The sequence below is a fragment of the Anastrepha ludens genome, chromosome 2, assembly GCF_028408465.1.
Source record: "Anastrepha ludens isolate Willacy chromosome 2, idAnaLude1.1, whole genome shotgun sequence".
Taxonomy (NCBI): Eukaryota; Metazoa; Arthropoda; class Insecta; order Diptera; family Tephritidae; genus Anastrepha; species Anastrepha ludens.
In genome coordinates, this window is record NC_071498.1 from 146,754,961 (window position 1) to 146,778,258 (window position 23,298).

General features: G+C 38.7%; 1 protein-coding gene across 1 annotated transcript in view; it reads left to right on the forward strand.

Moving 5' to 3' along the window:
* LOC128855528 (uncharacterized) overlaps positions 1-21,596 on the forward strand; it is a 31,198-nt gene extending 9,602 nt beyond the window's left edge. Inside the window, exons 2-4 of the mRNA XM_054090498.1 lie at positions 16,228-16,533; positions 20,197-20,395; positions 20,450-21,596. Coding sequence (XP_053946473.1) covers positions 16,228-16,533; positions 20,197-20,395; positions 20,450-20,824 — 880 coding nt within the window. The 3' untranslated portion in view covers positions 20,825-21,596. The remainder of the gene's footprint in view (positions 1-16,227; positions 16,534-20,196; positions 20,396-20,449) is intronic.
* Positions 21,597-23,298: the final 1,702 nt, after the last annotated feature.

The following is a 23,298-nucleotide window of genomic DNA, read 5'->3' on the forward strand; positions in this document are numbered from 1 at the left end:
GTTTGTTGTTCCAAAGATTACATGGAGATACTACGATACCACCAAGGTGGTGAAGTCTTTGTCTGCCCAACGCAGGACATTCACAAAGCACATGTTCTGAGCTTTCTATGTCCATTTCGCAAAAGCGGCAGACATTGGTCTCGGATAGACCAATATTGTTTAGATGGTACCTCAGGCTGCAGTGACCTGTAAGGTATCCGGTTAAAAGACGCAGATCTACTCTGTTTAGTGAGAGAAGTTTGTCAGATATTCCTTTGTTGGGACTTAGGAATAGTGTGCGGCAAGTTTTCTTTCCTCCCATTTCCTAAGGAATTCATTAATGTGGCCTTTTGTCAGTCCACAGAAAGGCTCAGGACCAGTAAGTTGCATATTTGCTCCTTGTTTTGCAAGGTCGTCAGCCATTTCATTTCCCTCATGTCCTTCATGTCCCGGAATCCAACATAGTGTTACTGTGTTGAGGTTTCCTAACGTGTTTAGGAGGTTTAGGCAATCGTTTACCAATTTAGAGGTGATGGTTGTTGATAGAAGGGCTTTTAAAGCCGCTTGGCTATCTGAAAGTATGTAGATGTGAGTACCTCTCATTTTCCTTCTAAGGCATTCTCTCACACATATTTCAATGGCATGTATTTCTGCCTGGAATATTGTTGGGGAGGATCCCATCGGAATCGATTTTTTGAATTTGGGCCCATTGATTCCTGCCCCTGTTCTACCATTTTCCAATTTGGACCCATCAGTAAACCATAGCTGGAAGCCAGGTTTGAAAGTGATAGAGTTAGTTCTCCAGTCTGTTCGTTCATTGATTATAACTTGGAAGTTCCTTAAGAGTATTGGTTTGGGTGATAGTATATCATCCCTATGAAGAATGGGACTATGTAGGAAGTCTTCTAAGATCTTTAAATGTCCTTTCATATCCCCACTTATAAGTTTAGATATACCTTTTAGTCTTAAGGCACTCGAGCGAGCTTCCCTTTCAATTAGAATTGGAAGCGGAGGTATGTTCAGGAGCACACCCAGTGCATCCGTGGGACACGTTTTCATAGCCCCTGTAATACCAACGCATACCAGGCGATGCAGTTTGCTTAATTCGTTTGCCGCCTTTCTTTGCTTGACCTTGGGCCACCATGCTAAGGATGCATAAGTGACTATGGGTTTTACAACTGTGGTGAATGTCCAGAAGGTCATTCTAGGGCTTAGTCCCCATGTCTTACCAAAAAGCCTTGTACAGGCAAAGAATGCCCTTGTGGCTTTTGAAGTAACTCTCTCAATATGGGAGTTCCACGTAAGCGTTTTGTCAAGACTAACGCCAAGATAGTTCGCTTCTGTCGAGAGTTCAAGTGTTGTTCTATTAAGGGTCGGACATTTGAGTTTTATGTTCCTTCTCCTAGTAAACGGTACAAGTGTTGTTTTGGATGGGTTGATGGAGAGCCCTTTTTCTGTGCACCATTTGTTTATTATTGTAAGGGCTTGCTGCATGCGATCCGAAATGGTTTCCTCATGCCACCCTAATACATAAACTACTAGGTCATCAGCGTAACCCTGAGTGTGAAATCCTAGGTTATTCAGTTTGTGGAGAAGTTCATCTATAACTAGAGTCCACAGAAGAGGAGAGAGTACGCCACCTTGAGGGCAACCTCTTGTGGCTTTGATAGATTTGATTGTTATCCATCTAGTGATGGGTTCAGGTACCTCCTTTAGATATAGGGCATTATAGATTGCCTCATAGGAGGTGTTATCAAAAGCTCCTGATATGTCAATAAATGCACATAGAGCTATCTGTTTGGACTCAATAGCCTTTTCAATAACTGTTACCAGGCTGTGTATTGCAGTCTCAGTGGATTTTCCCTGTTGATAGGCAAATTGAAGTCGATGCAGTGGGAATTTAGCTAGATTGTATTCCCTAATATACTGATCAACTATATTTTCCATTGTTTTAAGGAGAAATGAGCTGAGACTAATTGGTCTGTATGATTTAGGCAATTGTTCGGGTTTTTTCCCTACCTTTGGAATAAATACGACCTTAACCTCAGCCCATTTTGTAGGCAAATATCCTAGCAGTAAGCTTGCAAATATCCTAGCAGTAACTGCTTTAACCTAACATCTCCAAGTGTTGGCTGGTTTGTTTAGTTGCAGCGCAAAAGTCATTATTGCTTATGACGTTGAGCCAGAATATTTCCTTGATCTTGCGAAGCCAACGATGGAAGAAGGATTGCAACGCTCGCAGAACGCATACAGTCAGGTTCAACGTTTCACAACTATATAGAACTACTGCCTTCAGGTTGACGTTGGAAACCCTAACTTCGTATATTTGAATGTGTGCGTCGATCTTCAAACTTTATCCAGCATGCCAAAGGCAGCTCGTCCTTTTGCTATGTGATTGTGTATGTCTGTTGCAGACCCATTTGTTTTTTTTTTTGTAATCATGTTGCCAAGCTAACAGAACTACTACATTTAGAGGAGGACCGGCAATATGGATGCGTTTTGCATATTGATTATCAGGCATGTCTATTGTTGCAAATCCACTAAACGAATTTATCTTCGCTGATATATGCGAATATTTGAGCGCCATCAAACAAATATCGTCCGCATAGTCTAGGTCTTCAAGATGACCGTTCAGACCCCAGGATATACAGTCCGGCTCACTTGAATAGAGGCCATAATTTTTAAGGAAGAAAGTGGTTATTAAAGCAACCGTATTTGATCTAGTATTGCAAGGGGTTCTGATCATTCAAGTAAAGACGTACTTTGCTCAAAAATAAAATCCATCAAAATTTTATTTCTTCTTTTTATTTCTCAGCAGTAAAACTTCAGCTGTTGTAATATTGTGCTTGATTTATTGGTTCACTTGATTATAGGCACTAACCAAATAAGAACAAATAATAATAAATTTTGTTCTAATCAAATGAACTGGGCCGCACAACCTCGTCGCATTACTTGGTCGAGGCTCAAGTGAAACCGCAGCTATAGCCCTGCCTGACAGCGGTTGGATTTCACGCTGACACTTAATTCATTTTCGTGCTTCACACGGCAGCTAGCACCCGAGTACAATTCTTTTATCAGGCTAATAATTTTATTACGTCATGTCTTTTCAAACGCCTTTTCAAAATCGATGATGCAGAAATAGAAAGGAGTGCGCCACTCGACCGACTATTCTACAATCACTCTTAGGGTGTTAATATGATCGACGCTCAGGAACAATTGACGCTTTGAAAGGTAATATTTGGCGTACAGTTGCCGAGACTGAGCCTAAATTTTGATAAGATTTCTACGACAAATTTTACCAAAAAAATGGCACTTATCATTTATAAATTGCAAATCTTCAACTGCTCAATAAACAGATTATAGTTCAATAATTCAGAAATATTTATGTATTTTGATTTTAATAACTAAACTCGAACTTGAAAAATCCTGTATTAAACGAGGGACATTCAAGTTTCACTAAGAAACTCGTAGATCTAAGTAATGAATTTACACCTGATAACACATTTTTGTCTATCCTTTGTTACTTTATTGAAAGATGGGCCTTTCTGTCGTATTTTGCACCGTATGCAGTGCCTGTTGCACAGATTTACACCTAAGGACTAAGCCCAAACATTCGCTATTCAACGAAATTATGTGTATATGCAAAAAGAAGGTGTACTCATATAATCGGACATTTTTTTTACTTTGCTTTTGCTACACGTTTATATCCATTCGGACGACATAACCTAGCCAACGAAGTGGCTCGACTTTTATTCGCTGCGTTTTGTCTCGGACGTCGTGAAGCTCATATAGTTCGCATACGACACTCGCCATCCCCAACGTGCAAATGTTCAAAAATCTTCCGCAGAATTTTCCCCGATACACATTTCATAAGCAACTTGTAATAACTACGGAATTTTTTTTTTTTGATATTCCGGCCTAGTTCTAATATTATAATTTCAGAAAGATGTTTAAACTCATAGCAAGGAAAAGAAGGTACGAGTGAATGTCAATCTGTACAATACGAACCTAGTCCACTTCGAAATGAAACACGAGATTCTAAATTAGGCTCCCTCCAAACTGCGATGTATTATTCTAACCTTTACCCCACAAGTTAAGCCTTGTAATGAGCCGACGATTTACTGGGAGTAGTGTAGAGCAATTTCTGTGCCACTGCCGAACGTTCTACGGATCCCAGCAATTTTCTAAAACAATCAATACATCACGAGTAGGATCTAAAGACTACATTTCTAAACAATCTCTCAGTAGACCCAGAGTGTGGATCCGAAACCATGTGTCGAAACGATTCGGTAAGAAAAGGAACTAATTTAGAATCAGTAAACTCTAACCAGGACGCACACTCCATTCTGAATTCACAGAGAGAGAACGTAGGTTCGAATCTCGGTGAAACACCAAAATTAAGAAAAACATTTTTCTGATAGCGGTCGACCCTCGGCAGGCAATGGCAAACCTCCGAGTGCCTGTTTTCTCCCATGAAAAAGCTCCTCATAAAAATATTGCCGTTCGGAATCGGCTTGAAACTGTATCAAAAAAAAAAATTGATATATTTGTTATTTAACCAAAATTGTTTAAACAAAAGCAGCTCTTTTTCCAAAAAAAGCTGTTTGTGTGTTTGTTCGCTGTCAACCGAATGAAGCAACAGGCGTTAAGCGATAATCTCACTACACCTCATTAATGTTGAATTACATCGTATGGTGACGTATGTATGTATGTATTTACGAATCGCTCGCATTATTTCATTTCGGACATATGTACATATGTATCTATGTATGTACTGAATTCCATGTAATTATATGCACATATAATTTTACAGCGAAATAAAACGCTATTTTCACGTTCTATATTAGTAATTCCCACATAATTAACACGTTCCCTGTCTGCTGAGCCACATATGGTTCAGGAAACGTGCGCCTGATAAGCACTGATACGTTCCTGAGCCATATGTGCGTCAGGGGGTATATAAACCACATGTGTTTCATGAACGTGCAGAAGCAAAAATGTCCCTCTACGCTCATGGACCATATGTGTTTCAGGTAGAAATACCCTACATCCGTTTTTTTAATTATTATCTATACTAATATTATAAAGAGGAAAACTTTGTTTGTTTGTTTGTTTGTTTGTTTGTTTGTAATGAATAGGCTCAAAAACTACTGGACCGATTTTAAAAATTCTTTCACCATTCGAAAGCTACATCATCCACGAGTAACATGGATTATATTTTATTTTGGAAATAGGGCTCGAGATATAGGATATGTACAATATGGGTATCAAATGGAAGCTGTTGGTGAATGCTTTAGTCCAGAGTATTTTTCAAGCCGCTCCGTGACTAGGGTCTCGAGATAGAGACCAAAACGTGGACCCTAGAATGTGTTTGTACAATATGGATATCAAATTGAAGCTGTTGGTGAATGCTTTAGTACAGAGTATTTTTTATGCCGCTCCGTGACTGGGGTCTTGAGATATAGGTCAAAACGTGGACCCGGGTAACCTTTGGTTGTGTATGTACAATATGGGTATCAAATGAAAGCTGTTGGTGAATGCTTTAGTTCAGAATATTTCCATCCGCTCCGTGACTAGGGTCTCGAGATAGAAACCAAAACGTGGACCCTAGAATGTGTTTGTACAATATGGATATCAAATGAAAGCTGTTGATAAGTGCTTTAATACGGGGTAATTTACATACCTATTGATGACTAGGGTCTGGAAATATATGCCAAAACGTGGACCCGCCGTGTCTTTGCACCGAATTAAACCAAACTTACACACATTGTTAAGGAGGTATTGAAGATGGTTTCCGTATAGTTTGGATACCTATTGGTAGATAGGGTCTCGAGATATAGGTCAAAACGTGGACAAATGGAAGCTGTTGGTTAATGCTTTAGTTCAGAGTATTTCCATCCGCTCCGTGACAAGGGTCTCGAGATAGAGACCAAAACGTGGACCCTAGAATGTGTTTGTACAATATGGATATCAAATGAAAGCTGTTGATAAGTGCTTTAATACGGGGTAATTTTCATACCTATTGATGACTAGGGTCTCGAAATATATGCCAAAACGTGGACCCGCCGTGTCTTTGAACCGAATTAAACCAAACTTACACACATTGTTAAGTAGGTATTGAAGATGATTTCCGTATAGTTTGAATACCTATTGGTAGATAGGGTCTCGAGATATAGGTCAAAACGTGGACTCGGGTAACCTTCGGACGTGTATGTACAATATGGGTATCAAATGGAAGCTTTTGGTGAATGCTTTATAACAGAGTATTTTTCATGCCGCTCCGTGACTGGGGTCTCGAGATATAGGCCAAAACGTGGACCTGGGTAACCTTTGGTTGTGTATGTACAATATGGGTATCAAATGAAAGCTGTTGATAAGTGCTTTAATACGGGGTAATTTTCATACCTATTGATGACTAGGGTCTCGAAATATATGCCAAAACGTGGACCCGCCGTGTCTTTGCACCGAATTAAACCAAACTTACGCACATTGTTAAGTAAGTATTGAAAATGGGTCCAATGCTTAATAAAACATATAAATTGAAACGAAAAATTCATGGATGATCAGGAAAAAAGACGATTGTTTATTCATATGCGATGATTTGAAATTTAAAAACAATCTTCTTTTTTCCTGATTTTCAATTTATATTTTATATTTACTCAAAAACAAATAGAAAAACAAAAAATATTGTTTATGCCAAAGCGCTTGAATAAAGTATAAAGAAATAAATAATATGAAAATCATATATTTTCTGTTCTAAACCATATCTATTCTATTTTAGTGTGCCCAGCGAAGGGGGCCGGGTTTGCTAGTAAAGAATAAAGAAATAAATAATATGAAAATCATATATTTTCTGTTCTAAACCATATCTATTCTATTTTAGTGTGCCCAGCGAAGGGGGCCGGGTTTGCTAGTATATAATAAAATAATATTTAAATCTTTCATCTCATCTCGGCTGACCTCTTCCATTGATGCAATTGTAGATATCATTATGGGGCATTGTCTAACGAGGACGCACGCATATGCACTTCCGCCCAAATTACTTTTAACGCTTCTATAGGGATAAGGAGAAAGTTAAGAGCGTCTAGCCTTATCTCTGGCTCTGGCTGAAATAAGAGATCGGATTTTAATTTCGGAGTTGGACTTAACGAGCATTCAGAATGTTTTTAAATTTCATTAAGAAAGTAACGCGATGTCAACAAGAAGTACATAAAAAGGGACAGAAATTTCTACTCCAGCTAAGGGAGATCTATATTTTTTATTTCGAAAACGATTAACGAGGCGCGTATCAAGGTTATGCTTAGTTAGAAGCACCTATCGGTGTGTGTTCGCCAAGTTACAGTCAGATTGGTATATTTCGTTGTGTTTGGTATTCGTTTGAATCAGGAAAGTCGAGTGGTTGCAGCAGTTGTGGTCGCAAAATCAATGCAAATAGGATTCCAACTCGTTGCCCATCTCCCTTATTTTCCAGATTTGAGTTCCTCGGATCCCTGGGACTACTATTTGATTTATTCAATGCATTTGAGCTTGTCCTGATAGTCTGAATGCATTGTTTCACTCACATCAACGCGACGACTTTTTTTCAAGAAATTGAGAGTTTTCGGTACCAAACGAGATTTGACTTTTCGTAGGCCCAAATGGTCTTTCAAACTGGTTTTCACAGATCCTTCTGATATTCCGATCATATCAGTAAGGTCTTTAACAGTCAACCGACGGTTTTTGAGCACTAACTCCTTCACTTTATTGACGTGTTGGTCATCTGTTGACGTCGATGGTCGTCCGGAGCGCTCCAAGTCATCAACACGTTCTCGACCCTCTTTCAAGTCTTTGTACCACCTATAAACATTTTTCGCGACATGGTCGAATCACCAAATGCCTTCTGCAACATGCTAAACGTTTCCGCAGCCTAAATTTCATTCCGCAAACAAAATTTGATGGCACTTCTCTGCCCAATCAAATCAGACATTGTAAAAATCGAAAAATGGTCGTTTGGTAAACACAAGCGTGAATATATTACTGGTAATGACATTCACATGAAAGTTGGCCCAGATGTTATTAACAGTGCTGCCAACTCATGAAAAAAATAACTAGAATGAAATTTTAATCCCGCGAAGTTTGACAAATAAACTCACCTTCCTTGTTCACTCCTCTCGGGAGCATAGGGCCTCGTCAAGACTCTTCCCTCGTACACGGTTCTGCACTGTTGTTTTCACACCGTCCCATGAGATGTCGGCATCTGCTAGTTCGCGCACCATCGACCTTCTCTAAGTGCTTTTTGGTCGACCGCAACCTCTGCTCCCTTGCGGGTTCCAGTCCAGTGCCATTGTCGTGATGCTATCTGGTGGTTTTCTCAATGTGTGACCTATCCATCGCAACTTTCTGCGTTATTGTGGTTAACTCTCATAGCCTTGGTTATGGCGATGTTGACCTCCAGTCCAACAGTGCGTCGGGAGACTATATCAAAAAATAAAAAAAAGGTTTACCCCAAACAATTCAGTAGTTTTTAGTTTTGCATGGACTTTTCAAACAACTCTCGTATCACTCCAATGTGGTTCTCAGATTTATATATGCATATATTTATGTAATTATTTGAATACCGTACAGAAATTTCTTGCAGCATGCTTATGTAAGTACATACATACGTCTGTAAATATGTATGTATATGCAATTGCTTCTTTATTATTCAGTACATTTAGCGAACTAGCGAACTTGTTTTTCTTTTGTTCCACTATCCTTTCCTTTCATTTGCGGTTCCCACTCTTTTTTCGCATGCAATTCTGGAACTACACCATAAAATTTCTCACACATACTTATACACCTGCATACATAAGTACCTGAATGAGTATGCTGAGCACGTCGAAAGGTATTTCATTATTATTGCATCTACAAATTCTTGATGTTGGGTCTATGCCATCAGTTCGATGATAATTTGTTAAGTAGGAATATATTTTCAATTGTATTCATTCGTAAATATGTATGTATGTATGTGAATATAAATGTGTGTGGCGGTGTGCACAAAGGCACCCAGCTGGAATCACGCCATTTACAGTCGATTATTGATTAACTGGTGTAATTTGCATACATAATTTCAAGTTAATTTTTTCAGTTATTATCGTGTTGAAGAATTAGTTGTGTCGATAAATTCACCAAGGGGTATTCAGTCACAAAAAAGGAGAAAGAGCAAAAACGTTTCATAACGAAGGCAGTAATAATGCATATTTTCAATTATTGTATTCATGGATGTACATATGTATGTATCTATTTATATATGTATTTATGTACATATCTGAATGTACGAAAGTGCATATGACTATAATTTTTTTCTTTTGATAAATGGTAAAACGCAGAAGAATTTAATCAAATACTTAACTTTCGAAATTAAGGTTTTTACCTTTTTTATATGTCAGCGTTTTCCCTTTTTCCCTTAAATGAGCATCATCGTTTGAGATATTTGTGTTTTTGAGGAGTTTGAGAACATGAAATGGTAAATCAAAACATAAATGATTTTTTTTTTATTATAATCTGATAAATAAGTTCAAGGCAAGCTGTATTTTATAGGTACGCAAGCCAAGATCATTACGTAAAGTTTTCCACGTAGTTGAAGGACAAAGGCCAACATGTTGAGAATGACGATGAATTGACATTTCGGCGTTCAACGCTTGGCTCTATGAACTTCGCGCACAGATTAATTTTTTCTAAGTAAATTTTCACAATTTGGAAGCGTTGTTCTAGCCCAAACGATTCATGATGAGTTGCCCACCTTAATGAACAGAAATGTCAACAAAATTTGCTATTCTCAGCTGTCAAACCATAGTTATCGTTATCGATATTTTTTATGTAACTGAAAGAACACCCGATATAAGTTGTAAAAGGTTATTTTATTTTTCCACAGAAATCGGATGTCGAAACGTTCTGTACTTATACGAGGTGTGGCTATTAAAAACAAAAGACAGACGCTGCTATACAAGTACGCATGGATCAAACACTAAGGGTAGATTCACACTATGGTGCCGATCACGGTTCGTTCTCGGTCTAGTCTCGGTTCGGTAAAATCTTTCGACATCTACATTTGTGTTCTTACATCGGTCCAGTCGCGATTCATCGTTCGTTGAAAATGAAAATGAAATTGAAAATTTTTTCAATTCTCCAATAGGTTGCTATTGTCGAAAGACTGAACCGAGAACGAAACGTTATTCACACTATCAGTACAAGTCGCGGCAAGTTCGATCACGCTCCAGCAAAATATTCTTCGAACTTGATCGATGCTGGAGTGTGACTGTACCGAAACTTGAACAGCACGGATAGTGTGAATACAGTCATTGTTTTTCGTTTGTGAATATTTTACCGGACCGAGACTGGACCGAGAGCGGACCGTGATCGGCATCATAGTGTGAATCCGGCCTAAAAGTGCTGGCCCAATGCTCGCTTCGCTGTTGTTGTTGCTGTAGTAACTTTGCCCTGTCAGTGTGGTATAATCATCGGTCGTCTTCGTCTAGCTCATCTAACGGTAGGCCCAGGAAACTAGCTGTTTCGACAGGTTGGGTCCAGAGAGAGAGGGGTGTTAGATGAGTGGTGTTTGATGGGGCATGTGAAAAGGTGATTAGTGCCTTCACATGCCGGACATATGTTTAGGATGTCGGGGTCGATTCTGGATAAGTGGGTGCTTAACCTGCTACAATATCCAGAACGTAATTGTGCCAGTGTTATGCGGGTCTCACGGGGAAGCTGGAGCTCTTCATCTGCTGTAGGTGGTGGTTGGACTCCGATTACGGCATTCGGTAGCCGGGAGTTTAAGAAGATGGTGATGGGCCCCGATGACTGTATGTCTGTACACTGTCCGATCCAGTAGCTGTCTGTCTTTTTGTCTTGGATCTCGTCCGCGTAATTGAGGAAGTGCCTCTGGAAGTGCCTGGGAGGTTGCTTAGGCTTAAGATGTCAGCATAGGTGAGGCCTGCTCGCTTTTCGCTTTGCTTTGATTTTCTTTGAAAGCTTTTCCGATACCAAATGGCAGCTGTAAAAGCTGTTATAATAATAGGAAAAAAAACGAAGTGTCGTATAAAAGTGAAAGGGCTTTGTAGCCCCCCTTTCATTCGAAACTTTAAAGCGCTTCTAGCAAAACTGCCATTTGGCAAAATTTGATACAATATAAAGGGTTTTCCAATAACAGGTGTTATTTAAATATATAAAAGGCTATCGAGAGATGATTAATGTGTTTTTATGGCCGGGATTGGATGGTATTGATCTGAACAACGTTTGTTTTCAATAAGACGGCGCTACGTGCCACACAAGCAACGGAACAATTGATCTTTTCCGGGAAAAGTTTCCAGACCCTGTTATCTCACGTAGAGGTGATCACAATTGGCCACCGAGATGTTGTGATTTAACACCTTGCGACTTTTTTCTTTGGGGCCACGTGAATGCGAAGTTCTACGCCAACAGCCCAGGGTCGATTCAAGACCTTAAAGATGGAATTCGTGCGGCTATCGAGGACAAAGGGATTATGGGAAATTTCATGAAAGGGATATTGTCCTATAAGCGTGGTCGTGGGGGTCATTTGCCTGATGTTATTTTCCACTATTAACGGCATATCTTCCTCTTTATAATGAAATAAGCATGCGATCATTTTTCTTTTTTTTCTTTGAAATCAAAATAACACCTATGTTTGGAAAACCCTATAGTACATTTCTATTTATTTTTTATTTTAACGTCAATGATCGCCGGGTGTTAAGAGTGAAGTCTTCTCTCTCTTCAGCACAGCTCTTCTAGTTTCTTCAAACATATCAGTATAGTCATAGCCTTCGTGCACATTACACATAGTTCTTTTTTTATTTTACCCGAAATCTGTTAATCGTAAAAATTAGCAATTAATTCTTGTGTTAGCAATGAGTTCTTGTGAAAATGCTTATGAAACTCGAGGAAATCGTTGCTGAAATTTGTGATTTATTGAAGGAAGTGCATGGCATTAAGCGCTTATTCAAGTTGGCACAAAATTAATCACCTAATCGGAAGATTTATTTTTTCTGCAAATGATGTCGTTCCCCCAACATTTAGGGTCTCGCACTCGAAGTGTAATACAAAATTTAGAATCATTTACCTTTGCTTAACTATGGCCTTGAGACTCTCCAGAAATGAATCGCAAGCTGGCCGAATGTGACTTCCAGGTATTTTGGCCCACTCGCGGACAATGTCTTTTTTCAGCGCCTCGAGACTAGTGAATCGTGCTCTCCAAAATGGCCCAAAGGAAATTCTCGTCTGGTGAATTTGAGAGCCATTGTGTGGACGTTATGAAGTTTGAAACGTTGGTTTTTAGGCATTCTTAGTTCACTCGAGCTTTGTGAGACAGTGCCGATTCATGTTGAAATGTCCATAGTCTGCCACCAAAATGTTTGTCTGCCCACGGCTTCAGAGCAACCTCCAGAATACTTTTCCGATAATATTTCGCAATTTAACTTGACGCCAGGCTCGATGAAACGATTAAAGAGCGCCCACCTGTGATTACACCGGCCCAAACCACTACCTGTGGCGGGTGCTGCCTCCTGGTGGCCCATCGATGACTCAAATTCTCGTATGAACGGTCGGTCAAATGAACCCTATCGTTTTTACGGGAGTTTACGAATTGCTCAATTTGAAAAATTGTCTCATCCGAAAACAAATGTTCGGAAATTGACCGTTTTCGGCCAAGCGAAGCAACTCCTTCGCTCTCTCAAGTCTGACTTGTTGCTGCTTTGGTGTGAGATCATGCGCCTTTTGGATTTTGTAAGGTTTGACTTTGAGGTGATTTTTCAGTATGTGATGGATGCTACAATCAGATATTTTCAGTTCTTTCGCTATTTGATTGACACTTCGTCGGGGATTTCGCTCAAGTCGCTTCTTCACTTTTTGAACCACTTAACGTGTCGTTGCAGTTTTTTGATGACCACCTCCATGGCGTTTCGCGATGGTACCAGTATCATTGTATCGATGTAATGGTGCGATAAATAAAAACTTGAATTACTTTAAGGTGCTCGAGCTCACGAACAGTCGCTGGTTGTGATTTTCCAGCCAAATATAATGCAATCACACTATAACTTTTTAAATCCATTACTGATTTTCTTTTTTCGCGTTTACTCTCGGCAAAATGCTTCCGCGCACTTGTAAACAATACTCTGGACTGGTATTTAGCCAACTAAGAACAGCCCGTGCATCAGCTGCGCGAGCGGTCTGAAGTTGTTTACACTTCGAGTGCCGGACCCTATAGTGCAAAATTAATTTGACGCAAACCTCTCTCTCCATGCTAATATGTGTCCCTGTTCAAAGGGATAAAGTTTCTCCGCGCGGCATATTAGCAAGATCGGCAAGATAAAGCGACAAAAAGCACTTATAATATACTAATTTCAACGTAATAACTTACATGGTAAACTTTTAATATAAAAGCAAACGATTTTGGTTTTCTACTTATGTCATTTTGCAGTGAAGAAGAATTTACGCATTACGAAAATACCAGCAATAAATGCGGAATAATTTCCGGTATGAGATATCGTTTCAAACATACAATCAACGATTGGGCGTTTTTCTATTTATATATTTAGTAAATATCATCGTAAACATTTTGGTCCTATAATTCTTTCACGAGGTATATGTACTTCCATATGTGGGTATGGGTTAAAAAATAGTAGTGTATTTTTTTAATTTAAATTAAAGTAGAAAAAACTACGATGGCAGACAAATTACATTTAAGAATTTTTTAACTTTTTTAGGATAATTTAAAATAAAACTATTAATAAATTTACTTCAAAAGCCGAACAGCCTACATATACATGCATACATAAGTATTTCTCCATTATTTAAAATAGGCGCCACTGCAATTGGCGGCTCAACCGGGATTGTTCAGTAAAACGGCGGAATTTTTTTTATTCTTTCTTTAAACTATCAGAAATTAAAAAGCAGAAAATTACGCATGCGTGAGACGAATAATAAATAAAATACGAAAATTAAGAAAAAGAATAAATAGAGTGTGAAATTTAAAATGCGATATAATCACGGATTAGCGGAGGAGTGGAGAAATTTGTAAGAATTGTGTTTATGGCTCGATTTAATTTGTATTCGGAAGGTGAATTGGGTACTTAAGAAATAACGGTTTTTCCACTACATGACGCGTGAAGTTCAGATAGAGTGGCAAAAATGGGCACACTAATGGCGCCAGCGGATGGTTTAACATGTAGAAGTCCACCCAAATGGGAAAGTCCTTGATCGTCAATAACGTGGGACCGGCCAGGACGATTCCTCTGCATTTGGTCCACACATCTTATAACTTCCGTGCTTCGCCCGAGCATTCTTTGGGTAGCCTACAAACATCCGTTTCAGAGCAAGCTAATGTGAGAAAGCGAAACCCGCCCTCGGATGAGAACTGCGTATTCGGATGACGGCCACTGCGAACGAACAAAGGATTATGATTTAAGAGAATGCACCCAGAGTGACCGGTCCCTTAAAGGGGAAGGTGGCTCTGCCCGGCTGGTTGATGCCCTCGTAAGAGCGAAGACTGACAGCACTGCCTTTCAAGAGATGCGATAGACAGGGCAAGGCAAGAAAAACAGTGAACCTGGCGACTTCGACTGCAGCTTCCATGTAAAAGAGCGCAAAATTTGGTGTTGGATTTATTGTGCGATTACTTTCGTTCACTCCGGTGGGCGAACGTCTCACAGTAATCCGCTTCAAAGCGAGATTCTTCAATCTCTCGGTCATTTGCGCCTACGCCCCGCCAGTGAGAGCTTCAATGGGCGCCATGAAAACTATGCGTAATTTTAAAATTTGGTAGATATTAAAAACAATAAAATGCGAAAAGAAGATAAAAGATAAACGATTTATGTCACATACTAAAAAAATTATTACTTTTACAAATTATAGGTTGTTGTTGTTGTTGTTGAAGGGGTTGAATATTTCTACTGAAATAATTCTAATTAGCAACCAGCACCGTTTTACTACCACTGTTCTCTTGTGTTTTTTTAGCAGCAAATTCTTTATCTCGAGGTCTGAGATCGCATTAATTTGCTGTGAGAAAGGCTTACCGAAAGAGCGAAGACTTACCCTAGCTAGCCATGGACATTCACATAAGTAGTGGAAAAGACTTTCCTTCACCCCTTCGGCTTGACAGCTTCTGCAGATGGGATTGGAAGGAAGGTTCAGTCTTCCAATGACGTGGTAATTCGTCCTTTGGGTTTTGTACGACGGTCATGTGTTTTTTGTTGTAATACTATACATGTAGTTAATTGCTTCCACCTTTTTTCGGCTAAAGCATTATGGTGTGAAGCAATGGATGTTTTTATTGTGTTGAGTGCGGTGGCGACTGCCAATGACTAAGCAATTCTAGTTCCTCTCTACACTGTAAGACTAGTTTGGATGAGGTGGAATTGGAATCTAAGGCTTTGATAGCTGCTTGACTGTCTGAAAAGATAGCTACTTTTGCTCGAACTTTCTTGTAGCGTTTTAGCAATTTACATGCTTCTCTGATCGCTGGCATAGTCAGGAAGTCGTATTGACTGAGATAGGTTGAGCGGCTCTCCGAATGGAAGACAGCTCCCACACCACAGTCTCTTAGAACCGCCAGTGTCGATTTCAATATTGTATCTTCCAATCACCTTTCCTTTGCCCTATTCGGCCCTCGGTGGAAAACGTACCGTAAAATCTTTCTTGAAGTTAAGTCGGGGACTGTGTACGTAGTCTGATTTGTTTTCGAGCAGCTAGGGTCCCTGTAGGAGGATCTTGCTGTGACCGTACGATCTTGTTGTCCAGTTTCCTATATCTCTGAGTCTCACCGCGTAGCAAGTATCATAGATGTGTTGGTACATTGCGCGCTTCAATAGGACTGGTGCTAAGCCCTCCTGTAGTTAAGATACACGCTGTTCTTTGTATCTTGTTCAGCTTAGTTTTGTTGTATTTTTTCTGTTGCAGGCCATCAAACTAGTGCCGCATATGTTAGTATTGGCCTAACAATGGCTGTGTAGGACCAATTGGATAGTTTTGCTTGGAGACCCCATTATTTACCCAACATTCTCTTACACGTGTGAAGTGCGATATTCACTTTCTTTACCCTGTAATCTACGTTGGGCCTCCAGCTGAGTTTGGGATCTAATATGACACCTAAGTATTTTGTCTTTTGAGTTAGCATAAGACTAACGCCGTTTAATTTTGGGAGATTAAAGTTTGGTATCTTGGTTCTAAATTCACAAATTCAATACACTTGCGAAATAATTTTTTATAAATTTATTTTAGCTTGTGCTGCCTGGCGTTTTTCAATAATTTTGCACAATGCTCCACTGGAGGAGAAGATGGCAAGAAAGGTGTAATTAGAAATATATCTCGGCCATCGACGTATGACATAGAAAATTGGATGATAAGGGACAGAAGCGCAATGCAACGAGATGATCATAAGAAGGTGCAGAAGAAAGGACTATCACGCAGTTATGAGCATCAGCCAATAGAACGCCATTTCCAGACCGATGCAATAACATCCGAAAATGTGGACACATACAAAGCGCTGCCTAAAAACTCACACACATTAAATAAGAAGTTGCTCAAGTAAGTCTGAAATGTATATAGAAATCTGTTAAGTTTAGGCATAACAGTATTATAGAATTATATATGTATGTATGCTCATTATTAAGGTGACCCAATATTAACAATTTAAATTCATTATTGTTTAGTGAGAGGCGCTTAAAACAACTTTAATTTTGGAAAAAAAAACATTTCTTTGCCGAGAATAATAGAATACAAAATAGCGACTTACCAAATGCCGGGACGAGAGTACAGAAAATACACAAACCAAAAGAAGAGTTAGAATAAACGAAAGTGAGTGGAGAAGCTAAGAATGTTGAATAAATCGTGCCCATATACCTCTGCACGTGCGTACATTTGCAAACTAAGCTGTGTTTATTTTCTGTACTGACGTCACTCAATTATTAAATTCGCTCTTCTATATTCTCTGCATCGTGTTGCTTTTACACCATATGTGGAACTCCTTTTGGGCTGGAATAAAAATTCGACAAATACGATTTATCAAAATATCTCAACGTCATCTTCACCTAGCGCGTAATACATTGTATCGTACTATATATTTAATCCCTCTGGTGAATATTGCGACCAAACAGGCGGGCAGCCAAACTGACAAAATATTTAAAAACTCTTTTAATACTTCTTTTTTCCTTGTTTACTCCTCTCGGGAGCATAGGGCCTCGACAAGACATTTGTCTTGCGTTGGTAGGAGACAGAGTGGTGATTAGCCTGCCGTACTGCTATATTAGCAGTATTAGCAAGTGTAGTCAGCAAAAATTATAAGTATATATAAATATATATATATGTATATAAATATATACTTACACCTTTTATTTGGTGTTTGGCCGATCTCCTCCTCCGCTTTTCATGGCAGAATAACACTCGAAGGTTTGCTATTACCCGCCGAGGGGCGACTGCTATTAGAACATTTTTTTCTATCAATTGCTGTTTCGTGCCTGAGGTTTCGAACCTGTGCACATCCGAATGGTAGTCACGTATCAACCTCTTCGCTTACGGCAGCTATCAGTCAGCAAAAATTAGAGGAAAGATATACAATGTGGGGCAAAATTAATCATCAATTTGTTTTTGAATATTTTTTTAATCAGTAAAAAAGAATTTTAAGCGATGGAAATCTTTATTTGGACATGCAGCGCTCCATTGCTTGTCTGTTTGTATACTGCAGCTGTCTAGTTTGCAAGTGTCAAATATGATTTTTTTTTGGTAAGTGAAGTAGGGTTCAAAATACCTTTGCACTTACAGCGACCGTCGTCTATTGCGTCAAGTGGTGTGGCCACTAAAATAATACCTCCTACCTTCTGGGTAGGCATCCTTTCCGGGATTACTTTCTGTATTACTTCGGGAAGGCCAAGAACGGCATTCATAAAGGGCAAATTCTATTCACCCACGTCTGGGTCCACCCTATTTGTAGCCAGCTTCCATGCTATAAGCTCGTCTTCTTGTGTGTCTATCCCAGAAAGCGAGCTGTTGCGACAGTTTAGGTTTGATAGGGCATGTGAAGATATGGCTAGTCTCGGGCGATGTGCCTTTCCATGCTGGATATATATGGGCTATGTCGGGGTCGATTCTGGATAGGTAGGAGTTTAACCTACTACAACATCCGAAGTAAAGGAGAACAAACTATCAAATGTGACATCCAAAATGTTGGGGTTGTTTACTGTCGGTATTTGTGAGTCATCGACTTTTATCTTTAACTGTAGTTTGACCTCCTTCGTCCAGCTGGCAAAGAGGATCGCCGCGGATTTAGTGGAGGAAAGTTGGGGACTCCTCGTAGTGAAAAAGTGGGAAAGTCTGTTGAGATAATCGTTCACTGTGGAACACAAGTCAACGATTTCATTGCCTTATCGAACAATCGTCAGCATAGGAGACCAGGGAAACTCCCTCTGGTGGTTGGGAGAAGTTGAAAAGCAAGAGCCCCACGCTGCGGAACACCTTGCTTTATACTCCTCTGTTTTGAGTCTAGGTTTCGAAAAATGACTGACGAATGCCGACCACATCTTCAGTCCCGGCGGGAGAGTTGACTGTATAATATGTATCATCCAGCAGCGTGGATTAGCTGACAGTGACGAAAGCCTTCTTCAAGTCCAACGCTACTAGGACAGTCCACTTGCAGCAGCGGTTTTGGTTAAGTCCGCGATTAATGGCAGTGAGTGCTGTGGTGGTACTGCGCACTCGGCGGAATCCATGCTGAAGTGTGGCTGGGGTCAGTTGTTTCGTGTAGAGTGAGAGTAAGAGCGCCTCAAGAGTCTTCTCTATTGGGTGATAAGACTCCCCTTGGTTGGCAGATTTCCCAGGTAGGTTTCAATAGATCTCTATGGTTATGGTTATAACTACGGAATTATGACATGCCAGCTTTAATCGATTACAGTGTTGCCCATATGTTGGTTCGATCAGCAAATCTATGGCGTTATGGTTATGGCACCTCTACTTTGGACTTATGGCGTTCCACCCCTAATCGATTACAATGTCGCCCATAGGTGGATTCGATTAGCAGACATTTATTTGTATCTAAAATATCTTCCTTTGATTGCTGAATTCAAGCACATTTCGCAGATAGAGGATATGGGTAATGGCGGATCTTTTAAAGGCGATATCAGTAGGCCAGCGGATTTGTTGTTTTTGTTTTCTTTCGCCGGGTGCAATAAGATGTCAGAAGAAAATGAAATGATGAAAGCTGTTCCATTCTCACCATCGTCGCATGCTTTAAGCTTCAACAGCATGCGGGCTTTTCAACGTAGTTCGTCCTTTATTTTAATTTCCACTTTCTTTTGTTATAACGGTCAACAAGTATGTAATGTACAAAACGTTATTTTCGGTTTAGTGTCATTACCTTTAAGGACTTCACCTTGTATAGGAGTCTTAAATCTGGTATATGTGTTTAGATAAAATAAAAAAGTTTATTGAAAAATCACAGGGAGACACTCTAATTTGACTTATAAATAAATATAATATCATCATCATCATCATTGTTGGCTAGACAACCCCGGTCGGGTCTTTGTCTGCTGTAGCATATGCCTCTAATTGTCTCGGTTTCGTGCCTGTGTCCTCCATACCCGGAATTCCAATAAGTCTGCGTCTTCTTCTACGCCATCTATCCAACTAAGCGGCGGGCGGCCCCTTCTTCTCTGTCTGTGGGATTTACCGAAGAGTATTTGTTGAGGTGAGTAATCCGTGTTAACCCGCAATATGTGACCTGCCCATCTCAATCTGTTGATCATGATTGTGGTTATCACAGATGGGTGCGCATATAGCTTTTCGAGTTCATGATTGCAGCGTTTCCGCCACTCGCCTTTATCGCATATCACGCCAAAAATTGTTCGCAAAACTCTACTTTCGAAAATCAGTAGCTTTTATTTATCTGCTTCTTTGAGTATCGACGTTTCACTGCCGTATAGCAAGATGGAAATTATAATTGAGCGATACAGTGAAATCTTTATTTTTCTGTCTAGAAGACGACCCTTTAGGTATTGACACAGCGAAAAATAGCAGCGGTTGGACATAAGGATTCTGTGGCCGATTTCTGCAGAAATTTTATTGTCAGGATTAATCATTACCCAAATTTATTTAAATTCCTTCACTACTTCGAAACCATAGACATCGATTTTTAGTATTTGACCCACATTGTGTCTGATATGATATTATATACCTGTGTTTTTTTCCATATTCAAATAGAAAACTTGGATTCATTAAAGTGAAGGCACCCAACAGTCATCACAGAAAACGTCTCGCTGTTGAATCAAGACGTCACACATCCCCCGATGATTCTCATATGTTCATTATAAAACTACCACCGAACTTCGTCTATTACACCAATCCAAGAGCTGAAGCTAATAGCATTACCGATATGAAAACGCACCTTCAAAAAACAAATGTAAGCATTAAAATATTGTTTAATATTCAAGCGTATAAATTTTCTCTTTCTTAGGTTTCAACTTTCCCATTTAGCTCCAATGGCAAGCCGGGACGTATCTACCATTGGAACCTGCCAATATTGCAGAAATTTCTCGGAAACAAACAGCCACTGCCACATTTTGATGCTAACGGAAGAAAATATGTTATAAATTTCCAAAAAATTCCAAATTTTCAAAAATCATGGGAAAATGACAGCATTGAAAAATCCTATAAGTCCAACTATAAAAAGTCGCTCAAACATAAATCACCTTCGTACTATGCGCCCACTGCCGCAGTCAATAAAAATAGTTTTAATCGATATTTTTCAGGAAATGGCAAGCCGAAGGGCTTCTATGTCATAAAGGAAAATCAGAAAAAAGACTTCTATTATAAGAATATTGTGCCATAAAAACGGTCAAAATGACATAAATGAAGTAACTAGTTTTATTTTTCCCTTTAATTTTTAACGAATAATTGTTCTCTGAGTATTTGCAGAGAAGAACAAAACACTTCAAAGAAGTCCTGGTCAACTTCATAATAACTAAAATAAGAATATCCACTTAAAGTTAGGATCAACGTAATATAAGTACATAGTACACATACATACGTATCAATACAGACTGGCATGACATTACATATTAAGCGAGTTTGAAGCTGTGTTTTCAACCGAGAAATAAAAATATATATTTTTGTATAATTAAAATAATTATTGGACACAGTGGATCAATAAATACACGCATAGGGAAGTAGAAGTAAAATTAAAAACTATTTTGCAAAAAATGTGCAAAAATCTGATTTAGTGTTGCCACACAAATTTTCTATTGCTTAACTTTCTTGAACTATTAAATGAGATATGCAATGGAAATATTGCGTTTCTTGAAGTGTGGGTTTAACCAACGAACTATAGGTCTTCCAAATACTCAGTTATTATATAAGTTTTAAATCAAACTGCTTTAAAATATTATTTAATCTAATAGGATACAGATTTTCGTTGCTTCATGCGCAAGTTTTTGGTTTTTTATAACCCAAAAGGAATAAAAGATATTTCCACAATAAAATGAAATCGGTTTTTTAACATAAGAAATTTGAAATTAAAAGGGACGATGTTAAGGGGAACACCACTGCGAAGGCGTGAAAATTAAGTAATTTTCATGAATTTTTTTTATAAGTAGGGGTGATTATTTGAGGATCGGACAGATTATAATTTGTTTGTCATATATTCAACTATACTGACACAAATTTTTATTAAAAAATATTAAAAATTACAATTGTTATTAATATTAATGCAATGACGTTATAAAAAACTGATGGCCACGATGCAGCGGTGAAAAATCATCTGAAAGCAAAAAAACCAAAAAAATTCTTAATCTGTACATCAATGGCTATCGTCGTACGTGGCGTTTTTGTGTGTTTTTTTTTAGAAAATGCTGCAGGTTTGAAAAATGAGTTTGTGTTTTACCCTTTTTTTGTTTTCGAAAGGCTTGAAAAAATATTAATTTTTGGAATTTTTAAAAACGGCTATGTACGACTGTAGCCAATACAGTACAAAAGTTAAAAAAAAAATTAAAATGGGTTCATAAGTCTTCGAGAAATCGAGGCCACCGTGTTCAGAAAAGTCTTTTGGAGAAAAACGCGTTTAAAGTTTTTATTGGCCGTTGTAACTCACTACCTGCACTTATTGTATTGAGTATAACTTCGTCAATTTTCAAGATTTGAAGTTAATTTTTTTTACATATTTTTTAATATATCTACTTTAAGAAAATGCAAAAAATTTTTTTGAAAAATCACAGTGGTGTTCCCCCTTAAGATAAAAAACTAGGTGAAAAAAACTTTAAAATGTGAATGCCGAGCCGTGAGGGCAAGACGCAAGAAATGGCATATCTTTAATTAGAGTAACAGGTTCGCCTTGTTTTAACCGGCTGGAGAGAACCAAACTCGGGTTGTTAAAATCATATCTTTAACTAGAAGTAAAATTGTATAAGAATAGGTCTAAAGGATTCATAAGAGACTGCTTTGTATAATTAATTCATATAAAAATTAATTTAGAAAAGTTGGCTAATTAACGCATTTATGTACTGTAACTTTTGCAAAGAATTTTGTTCTTGAATTTAGTTTTGACCCTAATAGCTTAGGCAGATGGCGGCGTTAATCGGAGTTGTCAGCGCAGTTAAGGGGACAGCTCCTCCAGACAACGAGTTTTTCAATCATTTTTGGCGAAAAAATGAAAGTATTTATTATCTTAAAATAAATTACATATTAATATGCATGCTTAAATGGATATACAAATATTTTTTTGTAATAAAAAAATGGCGGCGTTACTGCTGCTCAAACATGGCTCCCTTAATTTGCGCTGTGGAATGTACAGCCTCTTATAATCAACTGAAGTCAACCAGACCAAAATTTTTTACTAAAGTAAGTTATACCGCTTTGCATTTATCTATTTTTAACAAGAAAAAGAAAACAAAAAATGAATATACATTTGAGGTACAGTCGGTGTCAGAAGAAAATAACCGGTTTTTTTCTTGTAACTTCAAGATATGTTTTGCTCTGCTTTTTACTGCATAATAGTTCCACTCAAGGCCAGTGCTAACTCTGGTTAGTGTCGTTCGAAACTTTCCCGTAAACGTAACCAAACAAAAATGAGTGAGAAGTACGCGAAACGTTTTGATGTGTTATTTTATGCGCGAATTCGAAAGGGACGAAATTATCTTACGCCGCGGCTGCAAAAGTAATTATTGTAAAAAATAAAAAAAAGTTTGTTGTGATGAGGAATCAGCGGTATAAGGTGTACAAAAGTGTTGATGACTTTTTCGAGCGCGGCTTGAAGCGAGTAATGACAAAAGAGCAGGATAAAATGATCGACCAACTTTTTAAACGGGATCC